Source organism: Benincasa hispida, chromosome 3 (assembly GCF_009727055.1).
Source record: "Benincasa hispida cultivar B227 chromosome 3, ASM972705v1, whole genome shotgun sequence".
Classification (NCBI taxonomy): domain Eukaryota; kingdom Viridiplantae; phylum Streptophyta; class Magnoliopsida; order Cucurbitales; family Cucurbitaceae; genus Benincasa; species Benincasa hispida.
The window spans coordinates 33565733-33591660 of NC_052351.1; the positions used below are offsets into that span (position 1 = coordinate 33565733).

Consider the following 25928-nt stretch of genomic DNA (forward strand, 5'->3'; position numbering starts at 1 on the left):
TATGACAAATAGTTAAGGGAGTTCTTGTGACAAATTTTCCATAACACAATAGTATTAGATATGTTTTTGAATTTATCATCGTGTATTCTATTACATTTTCTATGCCTACCTGCCAAATCCTCAAAAAAGATATATAATCTTTTCAAAATTGGAATATTATAATCTTTATAAAGTAGCCTCAATTTCTGTTATTTTAGCTTTTTTTTCTAATGAACTAAAAAAATTCTTGGTTTTAAAAAATGTTAAATACCAATTTCGTCCTTATATATTGGACTTTTTCTCATGTTCATCCCTATATTTTAAATATATTTACTTTAGTCCTTCTATTTTTAACTTTGGTTTATTTTGCTATACTTACAAAATATTCATTTTATTCCTTGTATTTTTAAAAATCGATCATTTTGGTTCCTTCATTTTCACTTTTATATCATTTTGAAGGGACCAAAATTGTTAGTCTTATAAAGTTCAAGGATCAAAATGAACCACAAGAGCAAAATGAACATCTTGAAACTATAGAGCCTAAAATGAATCAAAATTCAAAGCATACAGATCAAAATGAATATTTTAAAAGTATAAGAACTAAAGTAAATAAAAGCCAAAAGTATAAAAATCCAAGTATTATTTCAAAAAATTAAAAACAAGAGTTTATCGGAGGAGACGTTTAATTTTCATTTTTTCAATCACAATTAAAGGACCGTGGTCTCTTTTAACTCTGACCTCTTAAAAAGCAATAACTCAATTAAGAAATAATGTCAATCATATGACCTATTTAATAAAAGTATAACATAACAGTATATTTGGATTACATTTTAAAGTATTTAATTTAAAAAATAAATCATCTCGAAAGAAATTGAAGTATTTGACTACTCAAAATAGATTTTAAGTATATTTTAATCAACTTTTATCAAAAGTGTTTAAATTAAAATGAGTCTTTTAAAAAATATCTTTTTCTTAAGTCAATCCAAACGACCCTTTAGGCTCATTTGGGATTGTAAGCATAAAAATGATCATGGAAAAATCTCAAAAACCTATCATTTATTGATTTATCAAGAATGACTTTTTTATTATATTAACATGCAAAAAGGGACAAATAACATCTTTTAGATTTATGGTATATTTGGAATGCATTTTCAAATGTTTAATTTAAAAAATAAGTCATTTTAGAAAAAAATTAGAATATTCGACAACCAGTCATAATAATTTGAAGTATATTTTCAACCATTTTTATCAAAAATATTTAAATAAAAATGATTTTCTTAAAAAAAAACATTTTTTTCTAAGTCAATCCAAACGAGCCTTTAACTTTCCTAGGTAGTTAGTCAACTACCTTCTCTATCTGTACCAATCTTAAATTTATCATTCCATATTAAAATAGTTTGTCATATCTATTCCAAATTTCAATCGGTTCAGTTTTTTATAACTATTTTTCTTAAATTTTTATCAAATAATTTAGAATAATGAAAATTAGTCTAAGTCGTATAACTCTTTAAATAATTGTATTATAATAAATTAAAAAAAAATAGAATACCAATATGAAAATAATTGAAATAACATGTCTAGTTTGATTCATATAACAGAATTACCCCCATTTAATATTGATTTTCCTAACCCTGTAACTAAGGTTTTTTTTTTAATTTAAAATTAAAATTTAACAACACCATTTTAGATTTTTTTTTCCTAAAATAATATAACTATAAACAATTATTTTAAAATCTAGAGCAATATACCTTAATTGGCTAAGATATTGAATATTAATTTAAAAATTTCCTCATTACATAAAAGCAAAATCAATGAATTAATTGCTAATATCAAGCCAATTAATAAACTAAATGTCAATAGAAATACCAGATCTACAACTTTAATTAAATTAATTAGTTTAATGTTATTAATTTGATTGATAAGATATCTACAACTAAAAATTTGAATGTTATCAAGACCATACCAATATTTGTACAACCTCTGCAATAGTCGAATAAAACAATATTGTACCTAATCATTACCCTTATATAAATATACCTATCTACAAATAGGTTAGAAAAAAGAAGCTACTAGTTCGAATATTGTGAAAATAAAGATATGGAAAATGATTGAGATTAGTCACAAGATGGATATTTATAAACTTGTTATGCAATAATAAATGATATCATGTATCAACAGCAAATGAAAGTAGAGACCTTCCACGTGAATGTGTAATGTGAGGCCCCAGAGGTTCACTTACATTATTAATACCAATGTCTCCTTAACAGAGAAACCTCCAAATGGCCTGTTCTGAGAATTTTCCAACAACCATTCCAATTGACATTATGATAAATCAAAAGAAATTTGAACCACAGAACATTGTAGTAGCTGCCTAGAAACATTCAAACATCTTTTCAGTTCAAAAGAAAGGCACCAAGGAAAAATGAAAAGAAAAAAGAAAGGAGAGAAAACCCAGAAACTGACTAGAATATCTAGATATGAACCGATTCAGATCATCTGAATCGACAAAAACAGAGTCGAAAAACCCGAGAGGATCTGGTTGTCTTTTTACACACTGAAACAGGAAAGGAGAGAAAGTAGCTTCATCATCTAACAAACAGCAAGACTAGAATACCTTTTGTGGAAAGAGATTTTTGAAATGTTCAGAAAGTTTTGGACAGACAATATATACAGCACATTAGCTCTGTCTGCTATATACTAACTTTTTTTTTCCAACTTTTCAAGTCACCTTGTGATCTCTCCTCCAGCAATTACTTTGACACAAGTAACTGGTGCAACCATCATCATAACTATCAAATTTCCATGTGAGTTTGCACCAGTTTCCTTGAGTTTTGCTGCAACTAAGAGTCCATTGAGTCACATCCTAGCCATATTTTAACATGTGGGAAGAAAATTCGCAGCAAAGAGATTTGATACATGTTTTGAGAAAGAGTGAGAAAGAGTAAAGACCGGGCGGGGGGGGGTGGGGGGGGGCATCTCGTTCCGAACCATGAGCTGCTTTCCAAAATTAAACAGCTGGGTGATCTGTCTGTCGCCATGTTTGGGTAAATACTATGAGCTATAAGGAACGGATGTTACTGGAAGCTTGCGTGAAATAGATGATACTTCGTGAGTGGCAACAGGTTTATTGGATAACCGCCGCTTGTAGCGTTTGAGGACCGATGCCAAGTTCTCCTTCCCCTTCGGGAAAGCTACATCGCCTGCAGCTGTACCAGTTCGGCCCTTTCGGCAAGAGATCGCTATCTCCACATCCTTGACCATATCCAGAAGCATTGCAGCAGTGGTGCATTTTCCCTTGCCAGGTTTTGCAGCAGGAGGCAACATTCCGTTTGCAATTTGTGGGCTTGACCTTTGCTGGAATGCTTGGGGAATTTGCAGGCAGAAGCATGGCGGCATCGGTATACGAGGCTTTGAAAATGCAGGATCAATAATACCCTGAAAGGATGTTTACCATTACAGTTCACAAAATTAGAATTGCAAAAGCCGAGAAAAAGAAAAGTGACAAAATCAAGAAAGTCAATGCACAGTGGACACTCATTTCGTACTCTACCATGACAATCTAAACGTAAAAATTGATGACAGTTTCTACTACGTGCATGCATTGATACGAATTGTGCATATTGTTTTTAGACAAGATGGAAAAGCATCCTCGCTGCTATTTGTATCTCTCATATTTACTTTAAATGGAGCCAGTAAGATGCACATTAGCAAAACCCCCCAAACACTGCAGGCAGAAGAGATTAAAACCCACAGATTCTGAAAATATCCGTATACAAATGATTAGGTTGGACACATAAAACAATTGATCCCATCATAATATCTGTAATTCATATAATTTAAAACTATTTCTGCCCATTTTGACTGCAAAAATGTCTGCCCCACAACTGTTCAAACTCTTAATAGAAATGGACATGATCAACTAAGGCCAATGGTATTTTCAGTATGAGACATTTACCTGACACAGTAGGTTATATATGTTAGTGATACAGAGAAAAATAGACAATGTTTACCTGAAGACGATTGAGTACGTAAGTATATTTTCCCCATAGTTCTGGCCGACTTTCCATAAGTGAGAGATCCAGAATCCGGTGAATGCACCATACACCAAAACTTACAATTAAATCTGATCTCCAAATACAACCTTCCCCACAATGAGGTATTGAGGATATAGAAACGTTTGAAAAGTTCGTATCATTCTTCATTCCAAAACCCGATCTCCTATCGGGAGAAAATGAAGGAGATTCTTTCATACGGACCACCCGACCCATCTCCCTTGCCTCAGCTTCATAAAGAAATTTCTCCCTGGCAGCTACACAATCAATTAGTTCCTCATCAGCACCATCACTTTGCCCAAACAACCAGTCTGATCCTTCCAATTTAAGAAGTCTGACAATGCAGTCTCTGAAGGACTGGAGCAGCCTGGCCTCTGAATGAACAATAAAAGAAGCTTCTTGACTAATTGAATGCTTTCTCCCAATTCCTTTACTCTCAGAATTGCTATTTTTATCCAAGCCAAATTGCTCAGAAGGCTGTCTATACCAGAAAGAACCAGAATCCAAATGAGGATTCATTTGTGGTGATAATGCACCATTGTAGACATTTGACGGAGAAAGTTCATCAAATGCTAAAGGAGCAACTGATCTTGGTCCAGAAGTTGTGTAGGACACTCCACGAGCTGTTATTCTACCAATAGATGATCCATAACCAGTCACATTATCCCACTGAGAACTCTTATCTGATACGTGCTGATCACGATGAATATCGGGCAAGCTATGGTATTTCTTTGTATTAGATACACTCGATAAATTCTCACCAGTTCCAGAAGGAGAAAGATCATAATATTGTCTTTCGGACTCGGAAGGATTCCTGGATACCACGAAGTTGGAGAATCCAGGGGCAGGGGCCTGCTGACAAGCACCCAAGCCATTTTGCAACTTTTGCCCCATTGCAAATGCAACCGAGTCGCGGACACCACCCAAGGTATGATATTTAGAGCCCGATGACTCCAACTGACCATTCAAGTTACCAGAATTTCTTTCCTTGGCCATTCTACTCAGATAAGTTAACTGATAGCCATGGACTGTGGCAGGCTGATAATCCCAACTCTCAGAAGAAGGCAAACTGCGCAAACTAGAATAGCGCTTCACTCCAGAGTCAAGAGCATTATGGCTAGAATTATTCACATATGCATCCAAAAGTTGCATGTGGTTAGACCACAATGGTTGGTGTCCCTTTTGTATCCCATAAGGTGGTTCTAAACCACTTTGTACCTTCTGACTCTTGGGGGAGTCATATAAACCTGAAGAAATTGAATCAGATGTTTTGCTTCCAAGAGGTGATATGTAAGGAAAATCTTTAGTAACAGCATCCGGCTTCAGAGAGGAAGTTACAAGTTTCGAATCCATACCCAGCAATATATCTAGTTTCTTAACCTTGGCATCTTGAGTGGCCACTCCATGGAAATCATACAATTGTCCCCAAAATTCATCAAGAATTGCAGTAAGTTGGCGCCTTGCAGCACGCCCAAGTCCAGCTAACCTTGAAAGACTACCAGTACCATTCCCACCTTCTTCACTTTTCCCACCAATACTTCTAAAAGATCCAGGACCCTCAGATGTTGACGATGGTATATTCCCAGAGATCTCTTTCAATGACTCTTCAGCCTCCCAGTTATCAACCTCATAATCATCCTTCTCAGAACGTAAGTCGCCATCCAGTCCAACAGTCTTTTCGACGGGCTCCACTGAGTCAATTTTTAAGACCTTTTTGTCAGCCAATGTTGAATCAGGAACATCATGAGTCACAGTTGAGGATGAGACTAACTCCTCAGTGGATTCAAGTTCCTCTTGTACATATTTTGGGGAGCTTGGAACTACACTACTAGATCGATTCTCATTTTGATTAACTGAACCAAGCACCTGATCAGGTTCCATAATATTTTCAGGCAAATCAAAATCAAACTTTGTCGTAGACTGGTCTGAATGACTTTCTATAGGCTCTGCACTGTATGAACTTTTACCCAAATCTATGTCTTCCCGCTCTGCAGCTGAATCAGGTATAACCTCTGGCATATCCCAGTTCAATACTTGAGCATCTAATTGGACAATAGTAGTGGCAGATTTCAACGGGGTAGCTACCAACCATAGCATCAGACAAAACGATGAACAAGCAGTAATAAGGAGAACCACATATGGGATTGACATACCACTCCCCATGTTCCACCTCAAATTAATTACCCAATCACTGTTACCAAATATCATCTCTACAACAAATATAATTTTCAGTCCTAATATTCCAACAAAGATAACAATTGCTATAAATTCCACAAGCTGCGATATTTTGAAGGAACCCATTATTGTTCTTGATGAAGCAACACGATAGAGGGGAATCACAGAAGATGGAAGCAATAGAGCTACCATAACCTGAGAAAATATAAGAAGTTGATACATCCCTTCAGCACCTGAACTCCAGACACAGCAGAGTGCTGGAATTATGGCAATAATCCTAATTGTAGCACAATGGAGCCAACCAGGAATATCTAATTTTAAGAAATTAGTCAGGACCAGTTGACCACCAAGACTCCATGTGAGAGCTGTGATTCGATTTGATAGAAACAGCACAAGTAAGAAGAGAACATATACCACTGGGCTCCTAAACACCTGCATAATTTGGGTGGAAACGCGGAATAAGATCAATACTCATTACAGTAATACCGTGCTAATGTAGCAATTAAACAGGAAAAATAAATAAATTAAAAAGGGAAGGGGGCTCTAGAGCACCTGCTCCATTAGAGACAATGCATCTGGAAAGGTGTGCAAGGCAAGGCCACTGCTATAGAATACATTTGCAGCTGAGTTCATGAGAACATTATTCACCACATAAATTCCACTGAATATGCAGAAAATGGCAAACAAATGATTATAACACAAAACTTCTTTGGAAATATTTGGCGGACTCTGGTGCTGCTGCAAAAAAAATATTGGAAAATCATTATAAAGAAAATAAGGATATCCAAATTTATATTATGAAGAAATAAAAGTTTTTTTCCTTGCAGGGTATAAAGAAATCTAGATGATTATATAACATTTGATGGTAAGCAAAAATCATCTCTTTCTGACTTTCCTTGTTTGCTCATACACATTGACTAGGAAAAGTAAAATATTTGCAGTTTTATGCTCAAGCAAAGACAACGAGAGAAGAAATGAGAAGTACCTGCACAATAGAAGAATGCACATAAAAATTGTGAGGCATGACACTTGCTCCAAGAAGACTCATAAGAGTAAAGGCACTTTCCCCATTTAACCTTGTCAGCATGAGATTCATGGAAAGTGGAATTTCAGGTTGACTGATTAATACTCCAAGAACCAAAGAGAGCAGTATAAACCCCGCCATGCATATATACAGGAACTTCGCCCTGCCATCTTCCTGGTAAATAGAAACCCATGAAGATAATGAATTACATCAAAGAGAAAATTATGAATGATAGTGATTAAAAGTTTTACTTACCAGAAGGTCAGCAAAAGGGGGAAATAAAGCAACAGCAACACCCGTCAAAAGGACACACGTGAAGAGGTCCCACCCAAGTAGAAGATTAAGTCCATGTGAAATGCCCAAGATCTAGTATGTTTTTTAGATGACATGTTAGCTTTATAAGGAAGTTGGTTATCAAATTTTAAGAATTAAAATATGGTTGAAATAGACCATGCTTCACTAAATTTTTTTTTAACAAAATTGAATCACGGTTTTAGCTGGAAGCCTGAAATAAATTAGCAGAAACAAAATAAAATTACCATGTTAAGGTCTAACAGAATCACAGAAGCCTCTGCTTGGATTCCCAGGAAGAAACATGTACACTTATCATACTCCTCGCTGCAAATCTTTGGTATGATCAACAGAAGAAAATAGGGTACAAAATGTCAACCTCCAGTAACATTTAGCAACTAGTAGTTGAGTAATTTAAAAAGTAACAAAAATCAACCTATACCCATGGCAGAGACCAAAATGGAAGAGGTATAAAGTGAAGGTTACAAGCTAATGTATCAAACATCACAGATGAGTACAGTTTTCTTGAGGGTAACCCCAAACTGGGAACACAGGCAAACAAAAGAAATTGACAATGCTTCTACATACATTTTACAAAACTGAGGAGAATAAAAAATACAATCAACACATGAAAGTCTCCAGTAAAAAATATTTCAAAACTAAAACATGGAAAAAAATCAACATCAGTCAATTGACTGATTTTCAGATAAAAGCTGCTTGGTACACATAACGCAGTAACATATGCACAAAAGGCCAAAGGTGATACATCGCTCAGATATCAAAGATACTGATTTGAATACAAGAAGAGAACAATAGTTTCACTTTTAAAAGTAAAAGTGCTAAAGCCTTAAAGACAAATAAATTACCTGGGCAAGACCTTTTCCAGTGACCACACCAATGCTAGCCGAGAGATACTGGCACAAAATAGCAGCAAGATTGAAAAGAAGCACTAACACAAAGAGATCAAACCCGAACCGAGCACCTCCTTCAACAGTTGCAGCCCACTTTCCAGGATCAACATAACTAATTGAAACCAGAAGTGCAGGTGCAATGAAAGGTATAAATTGATGAATAGCACCCGACTGATGAGTTGTCCACAATGTCGTAGATTCCATGGTATAAATGGGGATTTCCCAAAATAGCCTGATAGAGCAGTGTTAAACCGTGGCTAACAAGTCCAGGAAACTACAAATGTCCTGATAAGCACCAAGATAAACAATTTACATCACAGCTGTTCGTGTTTCCTATAGTTACAACCTTTCGCCACTCTTTTACTAACGAAAAAGTAACAATTTCAACAATTAAAGGGAAAAAAAAAAGAAGAAGAAAATCATCCATTGTAAATAACCCCAGTTCCATCATATTTTTCAAATATAACATGAACATCCATCATTGCCTCAATAATATTGTTCTGGCACATTTTATGTCATCAATCCATCGGTCCTAATAGCACAAAAATCCTCGAACTGTAGCTGTAGTTATCTTCCTTAGCATTCTTAGAATGAAATCCAATCGAACGGTAGAGTGATCTTGATTCCCTATTAAATTAGTGACGATCTCAAACGAATAAGAGAGCTCAACCCAGAAAAGCAAAACTTCAATCTGTTAAATACTACCCTGCTCAAGAAAGAAAATTCTGCTTTCACCGATGGGACAGACCCCAATACAACAATCACCTCCTCCAATGCTCACTATGACCTATATCAATGAAATGATATCGGTTAGCAACAGAAGAAGATAAAGAGAGAACTGTAATGCAGAAGAAAATAGTTTTAATGTAACGCAATACATTCGGAGAAACAATAGATGATAGGATCTCAAAATTACAATAACAAAGTAGAAACACAGAAAGTCCAGAATCCAAATTTTACTATAAAGAAAACAAAATTGTGAAATCATGCAAAGCGTGAAATCTTTAGGAATCAAAATAAGATGTCGACTAAACAAACTGGAAAAGTAGCTGAGACCACAGCTATAAGACAGAGTAATTCTCAACAAAGTCAGTTTAGCAACCTTTAGAACGCTCGATTTAGGGATGTAGGAGAATTCTACAAATATGTTTACTTCCATGAGTAATCCTAGTAATAAATAAGCCTGGCCCTAGCCCCTAAACCCCCTTTTTTTCTTATATAAAGTCAACATCCATAGCTGCTAATGAAGTCATGTAGTTCAATTAATAGAACCCCATTACAATTCAAACCCTAGACAGTCAAAATGCAGAAAAATAGCTGAAGAACCACCAGGGGACTTTCATCAGACACAATAAGGGTATCCCAAAATTGCAACAAACAAATCAAAACAGCTAAAATAAACCTCAACCCAGAACCCAAAACCTACTGTACCACAACAAATTGGCCACCAAAAAGGAAGATCAGAATAAAAAACCATGGATCCGATGCAAGCCGAAGATGACGAAGAAGAAGAAGAAGAAGAAGAAAAGAAGTAAAACCCAAGTTTCATTTACACGGACTTCGAGACATTATTGATATCGCTAAAAAGAAACTATAAACAGAACAAACCCACACGAAGCTGAACACAAAATGAATAATTTTTTTGGTAAGTTTTGTTTATTTTTAGGTGGGAAATTAACAAATAAAAAAAAAAAAAAAAAAAAAAAAAAAAAAAGTAGGGTTCGAAAATTCTCTTGTTGTTGGTGTTGTTGTTCTACTTCCTTTTGTTATTCACCTGGGTTTTCCGTATATGGCTTAATTTGTGGGAAATCTCATTGAATCCATGTATTCAGTGTGGACAGTAGATCTCATAGATGCTTCAGAAACGCCACAGAGTTAATTGCATAAGCTTTATATATAGAGAGAGAGAAAGGGGGAACAGAGTTTTTGGGAAAAGATGAGAAAGAGAGAGAAAAAGGGGAAATTTTGGGATAAAAGTTACTGGTGGGCTTTGAAGCTCATCTGGAGGAGAGAGTTTGTGTGTGAGAAAGTGCAGAAACTCCCACACACACACACAAAAATTTAACCTTTTTCATTTATAGCTGATGAGAGTGATAGACTGCTTTCGCTTCCATACTCCCCATTCTCTCTCTCTCTCTCTCTCTCTCTCTCGCCCTTTTTCTTCTTCTTCCTCCTCTCTCCTCAACTCATCTCCAATATTTCTCTTCTTCATTTTTCTAAATATCATTTTGTATTTTGAATTTTCTTAAATTGCAAATTCAGCCTCGCTTTTGAAGAAAGTTATAATTTTTTCCACTGATTTATAATTAAAATTTTAGTCTATATTTAGATAAAATTCACATAAATCATACATAGATTATTTAGTTAAAGCTTATTTATGAGTTTTTTTTTAATTAAATTGTCTGGACTATTCACGAGGTTTTAACAAATCAAAATGACTAAATTCCAATTTTTAAAATTATATAGATTAAATTCTAACTCTCTCTAAATTATAAGAGTTTTTTTTAAAAAAAAATTTAACCTCTAAATCTTGTTTCAGTTTTGATATGTAATTGTTGGCATTCAAATCTCGTATGTACTGAATTTCGTTGCGGGTGCCCAACGACCTTGGCCTTTGACCCATCTTTCCCTAATGTTGTCTCAAGATACTTGAAGTCGTGTTGTCTCGAGATACTCAAAGCTTACTGTGTAAGAGATTTTTCGTACTAATATGGTGCTGAGCCTACTACACTCTGATTGCTTAAGTCGGTATTAAGAGTGATTAATTCAACTGAACACAAAAGAGAAGTAGGACCTAATCTCTCATTTGGAGATTACTTGCTCTCCCTTTGAAGTGGTTGCACGGTATTAATTATAAATCAATCCTCTAACATAAGCACCATGGTTCGTATGATGGCAAGAGTGATAGAGACGTTTCTAGCGTACGAGGTTGTAGGATGTCAATCTAGCTTTGATTCGTTTTATTTCCAATTGTAATATATTAATCGACTTAGTTGATTAGCCCCGAGCCCCGATGCACTACTATTTCCCTTTTGAGATGCATGCTCCCACTTTTGTCATTTCTCAATGCCCTTTGGACTTAGACCTACCTATAGACTTTCTGCTCTGCATTGGACAACCCTCAACACTACCTTGAATAAAATTTTAAATTAGTTAATGTAACTTCAATAAATTTTAAATTAAGTCATTTAAGGTTTTTTTTTTTTTTTTATCAAAATTGGTTAAATAATAATAATATTTTTACACCAAAAAAGTCACCATGCAAGTATATATTCATAATTTTATAAAAGTAGATGCTAGACTAAATATTTTCTTGGAGACAACAATAAATGAACCATTTTTAAGATTTATTTAAAGTATATAGTTTAAAATCGAACAATTTAAAGTGTATGAGCCAAAATAAAACAAAACTCAAATATATTTTAACTAAGTTAAAGTATCATTTTAATCCACGTATTTTAGAAATGGTTCAATTTTAGCCATGCACTTTCAAATGTTGAATTTGAGTTATGTAGTTTCAATAAAATCTTAAATATAATAAATCTTGCTAATTTATTATCATTTTTTTTTTCAAAAATTATTTATTATAGGTTAACATTTCAGTATGAATTTTGAAAACATATCCATATAAGGGGTATTTGAACACTGAATTGAGTTATGAAATCTGACGTTAATATGTTGAAGTTAGAAAAACTGTGTTTGAGATGCATAGTTATAAGATAAAGTTTTTTAATAACTATGTAAAATAGAGAAATAAGGAAAGATTAAGTTGTTTGATAAATGCGCAAACTATTGAAGTTGAGTTTTTTAACACCAATCTATGAGTCAAAGACCCCTTATGTGGATATGTTTTCAATACATATAATAAATAACTAACCAATTTTTCTGACATGAAAATTATTATTGGGATTTAACCAATTTTTAATACAAATTAATTTTCACGAACAAACTTTACAATTTTCAGACTAAAATCGAATAACAAAATAAAATAGTATTATCAAAACGAATATAATTCAACTAACATAATATTTGTATTATCCATCATTCTATTGCGTAGGTATTTATCTCGGATAAAACAGTTTTGTTTTTTTGTTTTTTTTTTCAAAATATTTTATGATATTGGATTTGTGAAGACAGCTCAGGGATGATGGTTACTTTTCCTTGTTTCAGCGAACTTTAGGAATGCGTATTATCCCAACGGTACGGTCAACTTCAATCCAAACGACGTGTCGGCACAACAATTTTAAATTTCTTCCAATTTTTACAATTTCCTCTCTCGATATCCTCGCATTTATGGCTTATTAAGTCTCGAGATTTTCCTCCTTAATCTTTTATTACTTTCATAATTAATTAACTTATACTCTTAAATCTATTAAATACTTGTTTTACCTTCACTTAAACGGTTTAATTGGAGCATTGCCATTTATGCATATATTTTTAGAGGTTAGATTTTTTTTAGTCTTTAATTTTATTGGAAAGATATATATAGATACTTTTTAAATATAATTTATTTAGTTTGTTCATGAATTTCTTCACGTTTCTTTTCTTTATTTTGAATTTTAGAATTTGACCATTAATTTAAACGTTTGTGTTGAGAGAAGTGAAACCATGGGAGAAAAAAATGACCAAAAAAAAATAAACATGTTTTTCAAAAGTATAAAATTAAAAGTGAAATTGTTATAAAAAAAGAAGTAAAATTTTGAATAAATAACCGCACTTTAAAGATAGATATTTAATTTATTTTAAAAAAATGATATATAACAAAGAACAAAAGGTGGATCTCATGGCTCGAATCAAGCTCAAAAAGGCAAACATTGAAAACGCAAATGATAAAGAAAAAGACTAAAAAACTGAAGAAATAGAAGGAAAGACACAACTTTAACAAGAAAAGACATAAATTAAAAAAAAAAAAAAAAAGTACCGTATGAATAACATACTCTATTTGTTCACACTATAAATTTGTATTTATAAATTTATTTTAATAACTTCATCCTATTTTTAAACGTATCTTGACGTGGCATTTTTATACGTGTATATTTTCGATTATTTATCCCGCTAAAAAATTCATTTATTTATCAAATTGCAAATTGGATAACTGCTTGCATTTGTTAAATACTATAATGACACTTTTCAAGAAAATTAAGATAACTTTAATTTGTCTATAGATTATGATGTCTAGCATCAACAATGATATAAAAATAATACTCATGACTTGACTCAATTGGTAAGCTTAATGTATTATTATTGTGAATATGAAGTTAAAAGTCTACAGTATTTAGATAGGCTCTGTCATGATTCATGATAATGTGTGCTTGTCTAGTGTCAACAACATTAAAATCATTAGTTGAATTGTGAAGTAATTTGGAGCCTTTTAAAGAATTCATCAAAATAAATTAGGAACTTTATATAGTTTTAGTTGAATTGTGAAATAATTTTGAGCCTTCTTAAGTAAATCGCCGTGACAATAAACTTTTAGGATAATATTGGGGACTCTTAATTGATTATTATAGCATGTGGGTTATAATAGTTGTGTTTGAAATTCAAACTATTTTAATATGATTTTATAATATATAGTCTGTGTTTAAGGGGTTAACTATTTTAGTATGAGTAAGAAATAGTAAACATGACAAATAAAAACAAATTTGAGACAATGATACTATAGTTAATTGTAGGTTATAATAGTTGTAAATGCCAATTATTGTAATTGGAGCTAACAGTACCCAATTGAAGTTGGGGTCAAATACCCGTTAGAATGTTTGACTCAAATACTTTCTTTGGCACCTTAAATAACTTGAAAATGAAAAACAAATCTTACCTCAGTTAAAATTTCCGAAGGGAAAAAAAAAAGTGTTGATGTCAGATAGATATCCCTCACCCAAAAAGTTAGTTCAAGAGATAAGACTTCTCCATACCTATAAGACTCAACATCCCATACTTCTTTAAAGAAGTATAATAAATAAATCTGCATTTTCTAGAGCAGCAAAGATGTATGTCAAAGAAAAAGACACAAGCACAAATGGGGCCATGAGAAAGCTAGTATAAAAACCTTTAGATAGGTGCAGAAAAACACAATCTTTCACTTTGACAATATCCTAACTTTCATGTACGGGAGAATACATCAACACATAGCATAAATTATTCAAAGAGACTGTCATAATATAACGGATAGATTTACACTATTGAATATATAAGAGAGAAACAGTAAAAGTATCTCACAAGTAGAGTTACAAATTCAGTATCTCACAAGTAGAGTTACAAATTCACTACTAATTGTTATATTATAAGATAGTCACATTGTGACAATTTCCTTCAAAATACCAATAAGTTGAGGCAGTTGTCGCAATGTAGTTATTGTCATTAAATGTATGATAGAGAAACGGTAAAAAGTACTTTTTTGGTAGATTTACAAATTCATATAAATTGTCATTACATATTCAAAAGATCAAACAAACTTATTACCTTACGTGTACTATACAAGCTTATGTGTGATTGAGATCCATGCACGAGTACTTATGAGATTCTAAAGAATGTCGTCACAATGTGGTTGATAAATCTTCATTGTTTGAATGTATAAAAAAGAAATAATAAAAGTACTTCATATACATATTTTCAAATCCACATCCAACGATTATTATGAGACAGTCACATCTAAAGAGACGAATAAATCTTATTACCTTACTTCACATAGCTTACTTATACAAATGAGCTTATGTGTAGCTGAAATCAATACATAAAAGCACTTATATTGTGTAAGGGTAATGTAAAATTTTGTTATACACGAATTTACAAATCTACATTCAACGACTATTACGAGATAGTCACAAACAAACCTTATTAACTTTAATCCTAATATATGTTCACATAGCTGATAGCACAATACTTAGAGAATTGGGATTAGAGTAGAAGGTTTGGCAGGGCAAAAGTTTCATTTTCTTTGGTTGTGGCATTTCATCAAACACTTGGCGGATAAAAACCAAAGAAGCTGGGCAGCAGAGGAGCCAAAAGGCAAGCCCCATCAAGAAACTACTTGACCAAGTTGGAGATAACCCAAAATACAGATTTGTTTGATTCGAAATGGGTCCACATCAAAAAGCAGAAAAAAGTTCTTTTTTTTTTTTTTAAGAAAAATAAACAGAGCGAAAGTCAAAAAGGAAATATCAAGTGTTTATGAATGAGAAGGAAACTGATTTGATGATCAGTTGGGGAGTAAAGAGAGCTAAAACTTGCCTCTTATCGTTTAACAAATCCATTAAATGATGAGGTACAAAAATTTGTTTGGAAGCCAAAAGAGAAAATGGTGGGTTCCATGGAAATTGGTGTTATCTTCTTCTTCTTATTTAAATCTACAAATTTCAAACCCCTACTATAACTTGTGAAACCGTGGTTGATTAGGAAACTTTACTTCAGTTTTTATTTTTAAAGAATATATTTTTTTTCCTTTTAATTTTCTCATTTTATTTTGGTATCTTGACTTGATATAGTAGCCGTGACAATATCCATCATTATTTGCTATATGACACAATAACTATAAACAAAACAATTCTTTAGAATCATATTAGAGAAAATTCTATTTGAAAGTCCATGTACTCAAAATTGAAACAATTATAATATTATTTGGTCTCTATATTTTGAGATTTATTCAATTTTAGTTCATGTATTCTTAATTATCTAATTTTAATTTATATATTTTTAATAAATCTTAAATTCAATCGTCAAAGTTAATTTTTACTAAAATTGATTAAATAACAACAATAATTTTTATTAAAGAAATACGTTATGTGAACATATTTTCAAATTTTACAATACTACAAAATGTTTTCTAAAAAATTTTAAAAAAAAAAAAGATACACAAGAACTAAATTTAATATTTATTTAAAGTACAAAGATTAAAGTTGGACAATTAAAAATACAAGGACTAAACTTAAACCAACTTCGAGATATTTTAATTAAAGGGTTGTTTTCAAATTTAAAAAAAAAAAAAAGCCAACTTATTACAAATATGGTAAAATTTTACTTTGATAGACCGCAATAAACATTTGTCAGTATTAATGATAGATATGATCTATCAATTTTACCATACTTATATTATCAACAATTTTACCATTTAAAACAATTAATCTTAACCAAATTGAAAACTCTACCTTAAATTTAGGAATCATATGTTGAAGAGAGAAATTATGAAGTAGGTTAAGTGGGTAATATAACAATTCACAAATAACAATTTTACCAAAACCATCCTAAAAACCCAGAAAAAAATAAGGCTAATTTAATTTTCCAAATAAATATTAGTGGAGAGAAAAAATATTTAAAAGAAATGCCACTAATGTCAAAACTTATAATGTACATTTAACAATTGTTTTTTGTGTTTTTAAAAAAAATAAAAAAAGAAATAATCTCTCTCTAGTCCCAAAGCCCATGGTCTACATGCAACATTCGAATAAGGAGGCATTATTTATTTTCATTAAACAAGTAACCTTGTAACCCCAAATGAAGCAAACAAAAACATTTAACAAACTCCATCACGTTCATTGAACTTTAGCCATACAAATAATTAATATATTTTTTTATATATATAACATCTTCATATTTATACATTTGACCCCATTCAAATTTTAATAATAATAATAATCTCTTCAACTTTATATTATAACAATTCTCAAAATCATATCATGTGCTCTTAAGTATTTTTTTAATACATCAAATTTATTTTTATTTTAATTAACAATTAATCAGAATATTAGGAAAAAAACTATTTTTGTATTTTGGAAATATATTTCATCGGATAATAAAATAGCAAATCAATACCACTATGCAGGTTTTTATTTTCATTTTTATTTTTCTCCATTTTTCTTGGATCACCATGGCTCCAAGAATCTAGTAATTTGTTTAATCCCAATTATATATATATATATATTCATTTTATTTGAAGAAGATTCAGATTTATGGGGTTTTGTAGCAAAGTTGGTTCATTTCTTAGATGGGATTGTTGGTTCATTGTATCTTTTTTATTGATATAAACTACAAAAATATGTGTTTCTGACTCAGAGGACACATGTTGGAGAGCATCATTATAAATGATTAATATTATGATTAATAAACCTTCCTTCATTATTATTATTATTATTGTTATTGTTATGTTGTATTATTTAATTATAGATATGTACTTTAAATACATAATTAATTCAACATTACTTAAATAATTACTCTCGACAAAACACACACTGAATTTTTTTAATATTTTTTTTTTCAATTAAGATGGTTTTTGATACCCATTTTGGGTGGGTCCTATGAATCAATAAGCTAGGATTTGACTATTTAATTTGTACACAGTATCAATCGACATGTGTAACTTTAGACAAGTTTAACAGGTTTTAAGTTGAAAATCAGGTGTACTAAAAAAAAGGAAAATTATGGTTAATTTAAACCTAGTTTAGAGAAAGAAAGTCGTTAATTATCATGTTAAAAGTGGTTAAAAATACAAATAAATTGATTTTTTACGACAGTTTTAAAAGTTACTGTTTTTAAGTTTTTTTCCCTTCTTTTGTAATCTACATTGTTTATTATTATTATTATTATTATTATTATTTTACAGATTTTGTAATATATATTTGAAGATCGATGTTTAGTTTTAACCAGAACTTGGAAACAAATAAAATTTGTTACTAAATAAAATCATTTTTTTGAAAAATAATTTTGGTATTGATTTAAATTCATTTTCTGATTCTTTTTAAACACGCGTCTTTCAAATCTGGGGTTTTTAGGTCCATCATTTTATTTATTTATTTTTTAAATCTTTCTTTTTTGCCTTTAGCTATTTTAGCATAGAAAAGTCGGTTAATTTTTTTTCCTTCCAACTTTTGCATTTAAATTTAAATATTTTCTTGAAGATTTATAACAAAGAATTAAATTCACCTCAACGATAATTATTAGCATGTTGGAAAAATCATTTTATGAGAAAATATTCATTTTTTTAGGGAAAAAAAAAAGAAAGTATTCATTTTATTTCATCGTTTGAAGCGACAAATTAACAAAATTTCCTTATTTCTCCAAAAAAAAAAAAACATAATTTCCTCAATTATAGAGAATACATTTTATTTCGTTGCTATACAAAGAATATTATATAACAAATTAGAAGAAAATCAACATATTGAAGTCCTTCTTGCAATTTTTATTAATAATTCAATTTCTATTAGTTCACTCACTAATTTTAACATAAACAAAAAGGAAAAGGATAAAAACTTCATAAACTTACTAATTTTAATAAGATCTCAAAATTAAGTTTTATTAATGCCCAAATTGATCCATAAATAACTTTGTTGAAACTCATAAATTTCAACAAAAAAAAAGGGGGGGTCTAACGTTTTAATCTAATCAATTATATACTATATATGTGTCTCAATAGTTTTTGAATTCATATATATGAGAATAGAAAATATTTTTTAAAAAGTTAAATGTTTTGATTGCAAAACTAATTCCATTTTAAAGCATGTCAGCGGCTCATTTTGAGCCTTATTCACTCTAAACACGCTAAAGAAAATTATTACACAAAAGTGACAATAATTTGCCATGAATTCGTTGAATTTCGTCTTGTGAATTAAATTAAACTCTTGAATATATGTCCAATTTGAGTAACGAAATGACTTTTCTTATAAGATTGAATGAGTGTTATGCGGCACTTGGTACTCAAATATTATTGTTCATCATCTACCCTTGGATGAACAAGATTTTTTTCCCTCGTAATTTCAAGAAAAACTTAAAACGATCTATATATTGGATTCTTAAACAATGGAAGAAATATAAATAAGATGCATCATAGGCTTAAACTGGATATATAATTTTAGTACATCATATATATATTATAGCAATTCTATTAATTCCTTTCTAATTTTGATCATGTTACAAATTTTAACATATATCGATTAGTCTTGCCAACATAAACACTAATAGTTAAAAAAGTCCAAAGGTCAAACTTCGACCTTCACTTCATATTTGTTGTACTAAAGAAAAACAATCTTTAATTTTGAAAATGAATGGAGCTATCCGGTTCGGTCGGATCGGTTCTGAGTTCATGGAGGAATCTAGTGATGGTTTGCACAAATGCTCCATCATCGTTGTAATTTGGTTGAAAATGACTTGAGGTTGGCTGAGTCGAAGTGGTTGACGAATTATTGCTTGTTCTTGAGATCTGCATAACAACAAGAAGAAGCTAATCGAGGAATAATTTTGTTGATCGTATAAGCAACTAATATATAGTGGTTTTTTTAAAAAAATAAAAAATATTTAAAATAACTTTGTTTATTTCTTGCCATATTTTAATATATAATAGAAAAAACCTAGGTTAAAATTATATCATTTTCGTCTTTGCACTTTTAATAAATCTTAAAGGTTAAAATTGTATTTTAATATATAATAGAAAAGACTTGTTCAATTTAAATTTCTATATTTTCAAAGGTCTAGTTTTAGTATGTTCTTTCTATAAATCTTAAAGGCTAGATTATATATATATATCCTTAAACTTTATGCCTCGTAAAAAGTATCCTTGAACTTTCAAAAGTTTCAAATGTACCTTTAAATCTTAAAAAAAAAAATGTTAAAAAATGCCTTTGCCGTTTGTTTTAATGGAAACTGTTAAAATTTTGTTTAAAAAATACTCCTGGACTTTCAAAAGTTTAAAAAATACCTGTAATTTTTAAAAAAAAATTATAAAATAGCTTCACTGTTAGTATATAAATAAAAATCGAATACCTCGTTGCAAAAATAAATTAAAAATTAAAAAGTTTTAAATGCTTCTATCGTTAATATGGTGACCAATTTGTTTGAAGTTTTTTTAAATTCAAAAAATCTAAGTTTAAAGTAAATTATACAGATATTTTCATTTTTTTCCCATATAAATACTTTCATTTTTCTCTTAATTTTTGAATTTTTAACTTATACCAATGTTCTCAATAACCAAAATTTTAAATTAAAACATAAAATCTCACAAAGTTCCAAAATAATAATCTTCCCTTAAAACATATCATAACGATAAATAGTCCAACAAAAAAAAAACGTATTTGGCTATTTACCATGCACACAATCAACTATTAATGTGCAACTTTGTTCAAACATTTAAGTCTTGAAATCTCATGGTGCTCTTTCTTCTTATTATAGTCCACATATATTAACTGAAATGTGCAATTTTATTTATTTATTTATTTTAGATAATCGAATGTCAAATGATTAACAAAAAGGGAATAAGAGGGTATGAAAGAAGGGATGAGAGAAAAAAAGATAGAAAATAGAGAAGTAAGAGGGTATTAACAATTTCTATTCATATAACGGTGAGAGTATTTTTTTTTTTTTTTTAAGTTTAAGGGTATTTTTGAAACTTTTGAAAGTTTAGAGGTATTTTTGACACAAAACACTAACAATTTTCATAAAAAACTAACAATAAGGGTATTTTTTTAAAAACATATTTTGGAAGTTTAAGAATATTTTTGAAACTTTTAAAAGTTTAAGACTATTTTTGACACAAAGTACTAAGGTATTTTGTATAATTTACTCAATCTTAAATCTTAATTTTTATCAAAATTGTTTAAATAACAACAATAATCTTCACTAAGAAAATACAATTTGGGAATATATTTACCAAATTTATAGTAAAATTGCTAATAAATAATTTTTTTTAAACAAAATCAACCATAAACTAGTAATACAAACTAAATTTAGATTTTATTGAGATTACAACAACTAAAACAAGTCTCAAACTACACAAACTAAAATAATATTTTAACAAAAAAAAAAAAACTACATATATTGATGTGGAAAAGACAATAACTCAAAAAAAAAAAAAAGTGACTTCGACTGTTATGAATGAATGCATGGAAATATTTTTCAAAAATATAATTTGAAACCATTTTTTTTCATAAACTATATGTGGGAGAGAGTTCTTACAGAGGACATTCGTCGTCGTTTCGATGATCTCATTGACTTTGTCTTATTGTCTATCATCTCAATCAATTCATCAAACTAAAAAAAAAAAAAAACATATAAAAATGTACACAAAACATGAAAATGTACGTAAAGAGGAAATTATCTTTAAAAAAATGAAAATAAAGATCAAAAGTTTTACACAAAAGTATGAAGAAATATTAGAATGGTACAAAAAAATTAGATCGATCCATGAAATATTAATAAAGAATGGATTTTTTAAGTACCTGTTTGACAATTATTTGGTATTTCCTTGCACATTCATAGAGTCTTCTTTCATCATCAACACTTGACATTATCAAAACTTCTCTCTAATCTCTATTTGAAAAAATTTCGACAACTTTAAGGCAATATTTTTGTATACAAATAATATATGGTGGGAAGGGAATTGCATGATGTTAATTTCAAGACATATAAAGAAATTTTAGCATTGACCGTTACTCACCGCCCCTTTAGCACAAAAATGAATATCACCCCTTTTTTCTGATCCAAATTCTCTTTTCTTGCATTATTCAAGGTGAACTTGTTTTTGTTTCGTATATAAAACGTAATCCTAGTTGTTTATTAATCAATTTGAAGTTATAAAACTTAACTTATTAGTCATAATTCAACTGATTAAGGCAGGTATATGTAAGCTATCAAGAGGTCAAATGTTTGAATCTCTCTGCTTTCAAATGTCGTTGTGTCAAACTTGATAAAAAATCGTAATTTATTTGAAAGATATAGAGAGAAGGGAATTGTGTAGAAACATTTCTTTCATTTAACTACTTGCCATATACTCAAGTTGTTACTTGTGGAATAAAGAAGCAAAACGATGTAGGTTTGCATGTAACAGATGGTCTAATTTGATTTTCATTGGACTGGTCAACTTTTTAGTTAGTTTCTCCCTATTTTAATGATTGCTTTTTATTTGCTTTTATAACCGATTTTTGGTAAACTTTACTTTTTCCCCATTTCAATGATTCTTTTCAATTTTTTACTTAAATTATTTTGAACTTTATGTATGCTCAACATTTGGTGTTAAATATTATTCTTAATTTTATTAGTGCAATAAATATAACAGGGACTTAAATTTTCGATCTTATAGGAAGGAATAGATGGTTAACGAGTATGGTAGATGTTTGTTGTGTGTTGGTGCAGGTATCTCATCTAGATCCTTCTGTTCCTCCAACCCGCTCCTTTGGTCTAGGTATTTCACCAGAGCATATCTATAAGAGTACTCGCATCGGTGTTGTGCCGAGTCAAGTACACTTTGATGCCCTAGTTAATATACAAAGTGTTCAATTTATCCGAGGATAGAGAATTGCATACTCTTTAAGGTTGGTGACGATTGATGTACGGTTATTTATAAGGCCCATTGTTTGACGTGCACTTAGAATATGTGTAATATTGGTGGTGTTAGAGTAGGTGTGACCCATAAGGTCGCAGAGTGCCATAGGGAGAGAGGTTGGCTAAATTATTTTCCTTTAGATAGAATAGAGCGAGCTTAGCCAATTGATATGGGATTTGAAGGTTTAACATTCCCTTTGGAGACTTGCAGACTCCTAGGTAGGCTTCAAGATGTCCTTAGTGTGAACCCTGAGCCCTGATTTCTCAACTTTTGTATGTTCCCTACTGAGACCAGTGTGGTGAGTAGGTTGATGTGAGAATTAATATGTAATGGTAGAGAAAATGGTGAAAAGTTAGAAGAAAAGTTTGAATTTAAAAACTTGACTCTTGGATAAAGCTTGAAAAATTGGCTAAGTGTTATGCCCATGAGTTAGCGATGTGCTAAGCATTGGAGTTGAGTCAAGGGCGTTGGCCTTGCTCATTTGAGAGGTTATTTGGATATTGAAGGAAGTCAAAGTGTGGTCGAGAGAAAAGCTATACGTGACAAGCATGCGACAGCCAAGTCTTGAGATGTTAACGTGCATGCGGCAGCCTCAAGTGTGCGCGAGCGTGGGCGTTGGGCGTTGGAGTTGCGCGCATTGGACGATCGTGTAGCAATGAGTGGCGCTAAGCGATACGGTAGGCGATCGTGCGGCAATGTGTTGCACTAGACGATGCGAAGTATCGCGCTAAACGATAACGTTACACGATGGACGATAGCGTTAAACGATGGGACGCTAGCACTACACGATCGGCATCAGCGCTAGACGATGATGCTACGCGATGGTTGTAAGCGCTAGACGATAGACGTTAGTGCTAACGATGAGCATCAGCGAGATCTACACGATGAGCTAGAGTTGTGCGATAGGCTATGTGTTGCGCGATGGGTGAGAGCGAGATCGTTGGGTGACAAACATCAGCGTGAGGTCACTGAACGATGAACTACACGATGGGGCGGTGAGCTAAACGATGGAGCATGTGTTTATCAGTCTTAACCACCGATTAAAAGCACCAGTTGTCTTAAACATTGGATTTAGCTCCATGAAAGCTGAAGGTGTCATGCTATACTTTAATGAGAAGCGGTGGAAAGCAGTATTAAAAGGGGAGATCGAACTTCAAACGATCAGTTTGAACATTTCCTCCGTACAAATTTAGAGATCTTGGTGTCGTTAGAAAGCTCTGAGAGTCTACTTTTAGAAGTGACACTGCGGAAAGAATTCCTCATCGGAATAAGGTCGGAGAAGGAGAAAAAGGACCAGAGGTTCTGTTCTCGGGTGAATCCGGGCCATTGTTAAAGAATTGAGCCTCTAGGACAGACCACAAGAAGTTTGAAGCTGACATTTTGAGGTAAGCTTCCTGAGACAATTCTTAACAAGTTTGTAGAAGGAAATTTCTTGAGATGAGCTCTAGAATTCGAGTTATTTATTTCGTAAGTTGAATATGGAATTTCATGAACAAACAGGCAGCTGCTTGAGTTGAGTAAGCTGGCAACTTGAGGTGAAACGCTTGAACAGACCAAGGGCTGAGCTTTTCTGTGCGTTGGACCTGCTGTGTAAGACGAGGAGAGCTTGCAGTGAAGTTTTGGACGCATAAGCAGTCTTGTGGACGACCATGTGTAGCTGTAAGAACACTTGAAGAAAAGTGTTAGTTGCATAAGTGGTGATACGTTTGTGAAGAGCGATTGGAAGCTTTGCATGAGCCAAATCTCAAAGAAATTCCTAAGTGTTTAAACCTACAGCAAGGTGCGTTGTTGTGAAAGTCTTTAAGAGGAAGGTTAAACACAAAGCTTACTTAAGGGTAAGTCTCAAAAGGGAGACCTATGCAAGTAGCTAATATATACTTTTGTGTCCACAGGATTGACACCAGTGATAGAAGCATATCGACCCTTGAGGAATAGTTCTAAAAGTTGTGAGTGACTAAATATTTACAGTGTTTTAAAGAAAGATTATTCTCATGCTAGCTAGTTTTGCAAAGTAGTTTCCAAGTAAACCATAAGTTATGTTTTATACACATGCCATGTATGAAAATTTATTTTAAAACTATTTGTGTGTTTAAGTACTCCAAGCATCCGTTAGTACCTTTAAAGACATGTTTTCTATGTGTATTGCTTTACATGCTTTAAAGAGAAAGTCATAGTATGACTAATTTTACTTGAAACTCGATACTGAGGGACATTTGAGAAGGTATCCGAGTAGCTCAATACTGAGAGACATCTGAGAAGGTATCTGAGCAGAAGTACCTAAGGTATGACGGTACTTAATTATAGCCATGTGCACATAGGTAGTTAAAGTCAGAAATTGAACAAAATGGTTCTCTCTTGACTAGCAATTGACGTTGGGATTAAACCTATTCTCAACTAAGGAACAGTTCATGTTTTATGATGAAAACATCTTTATATGTTGTATGCTTGGAAAATGTTTATATCTCAGTACAAGGTTACTGTAGAGTTTTATAATTTCAAATTGATCTCTTTATTGAGACTTATGCATGAGAATCAATTTTCTTTCTTAAGTCACTCACTGGACTAGCAAGCTCACCCCGTTTTCAAATGTTTTTCTTTCCCCCAGGTAGCGGTCAAATCCTCAGGAGATAGCTCTGCATCAGTTCTGCCACTCAAGGACAAAAATTATTAGTTTTGCTAGGTACTCTTTTCAATGTTGGAGGGACGATTTAGGTCATAAAATCTCCTACAACTACTTAAGAGAATTCAAACTTAAAAGTTATTTTTCATGTGTGTAAGCATGTGTTTTTCTTTAATAAAAAATTTAAGATTTTGATAATCTCGATTGGACTAGAGATCTTAATAATAATAATACAAAAACCTTCCGATAATTTTATACAACCTATATATGTCACTGCCTACTAGTGAGACATGATACTTTGTTGCATCAAGGTGTACTTGTCAAGTAGTTTGTTTAAAAAATTACTTAAGCCATTAAAATTTACCAACAGGATGCAAGTGTGTGATCCATGAATAATAAATCAACCATTGTTATAGCCAAGAATCGAATGTTTCATGATTATAATGAGCACAATGGTACGACATTTCACCTTAGAGATTGCATTTCATGATAAAAAGATTCAAACTGAATGGTGAAGATAGAAGATCAAAGTGCCACTAAAATTTGATGAAGTGAACAAATTGCTTTGCTCAAGGGG

General features: G+C 31.7%; 1 protein-coding gene and 1 long non-coding RNA gene across 4 annotated transcripts; both read right to left on the minus strand.

Annotated features, from left to right (window-relative positions):
* Window positions 1-2420: 2420 nt before the first annotated feature.
* LOC120073723 (ethylene-insensitive protein 2) lies at window positions 2421-10630 on the minus strand. Of its 3 annotated transcripts, none has more exons than XM_039026529.1 (8): window positions 10207-10630; window positions 8388-9219; window positions 7770-7856; window positions 7486-7596; window positions 7192-7404; window positions 6759-6941; window positions 3990-6638; window positions 2421-3414 (listed from the first exon to the last, which is right to left on the minus strand). In XM_039026529.1, the coding sequence occupies exons 2-8, from the start codon at window positions 8634-8636 to the stop codon at window positions 3031-3033; spliced, it is 3876 nt and encodes a 1291-aa protein (XP_038882457.1). In that variant the 5' UTR covers window positions 8637-9219; window positions 10207-10630; the 3' UTR covers window positions 2421-3030. The 3 variants fall into 3 exon arrangements, with proteins under 3 accessions (XP_038882457.1, XP_038882455.1, XP_038882456.1); XM_039026527.1 differs by having other exon boundaries at window positions 6759-6944; window positions 10207-10629; XM_039026528.1 differs by lacking the exon at window positions 10207-10630 and adding an exon at window positions 9864-10005 and having other exon boundaries at window positions 6759-6944.
* Window positions 10631-19363: 8733 nt separating this feature from the next.
* On the minus strand, window positions 19364-25365 carry LOC120072584. The gene is made up of 4 exons (XR_005480543.1): window positions 25307-25365; window positions 21629-21719; window positions 21366-21440; window positions 19364-19617 (listed from the first exon to the last, which is right to left on the minus strand). It is a non-coding gene; the product is annotated as an uncharacterized LOC120072584 (long non-coding RNA).
* Window positions 25366-25928: the final 563 nt, after the last annotated feature.

What these genes read in the sequence shown, in the direction of transcription:
- LOC120073723 (XM_039026527.1), bottom strand. Translation starts at nt 8,636, where the DNA reads ATGGAATCTACGACATTGTGGACAACTCATCAGTCGGGTGCTATTCAT. An exon ending in TGCATTCTTCTATTGTGCAG is followed by an intron (nt 6,945 to 7,191) that starts GTACTTCTCATT and finishes TTTTTTTTGCAG; the next exon opens with CAGCACCAGAGTCCGCCAAA. An exon ending in ACGTACTCAATCGTCTTCAG is followed by an intron (nt 3,415 to 3,989) that starts GTAAACATTGTC and finishes ACATCCTTTCAG; the next exon opens with GGTATTATTGATCCTGCATT.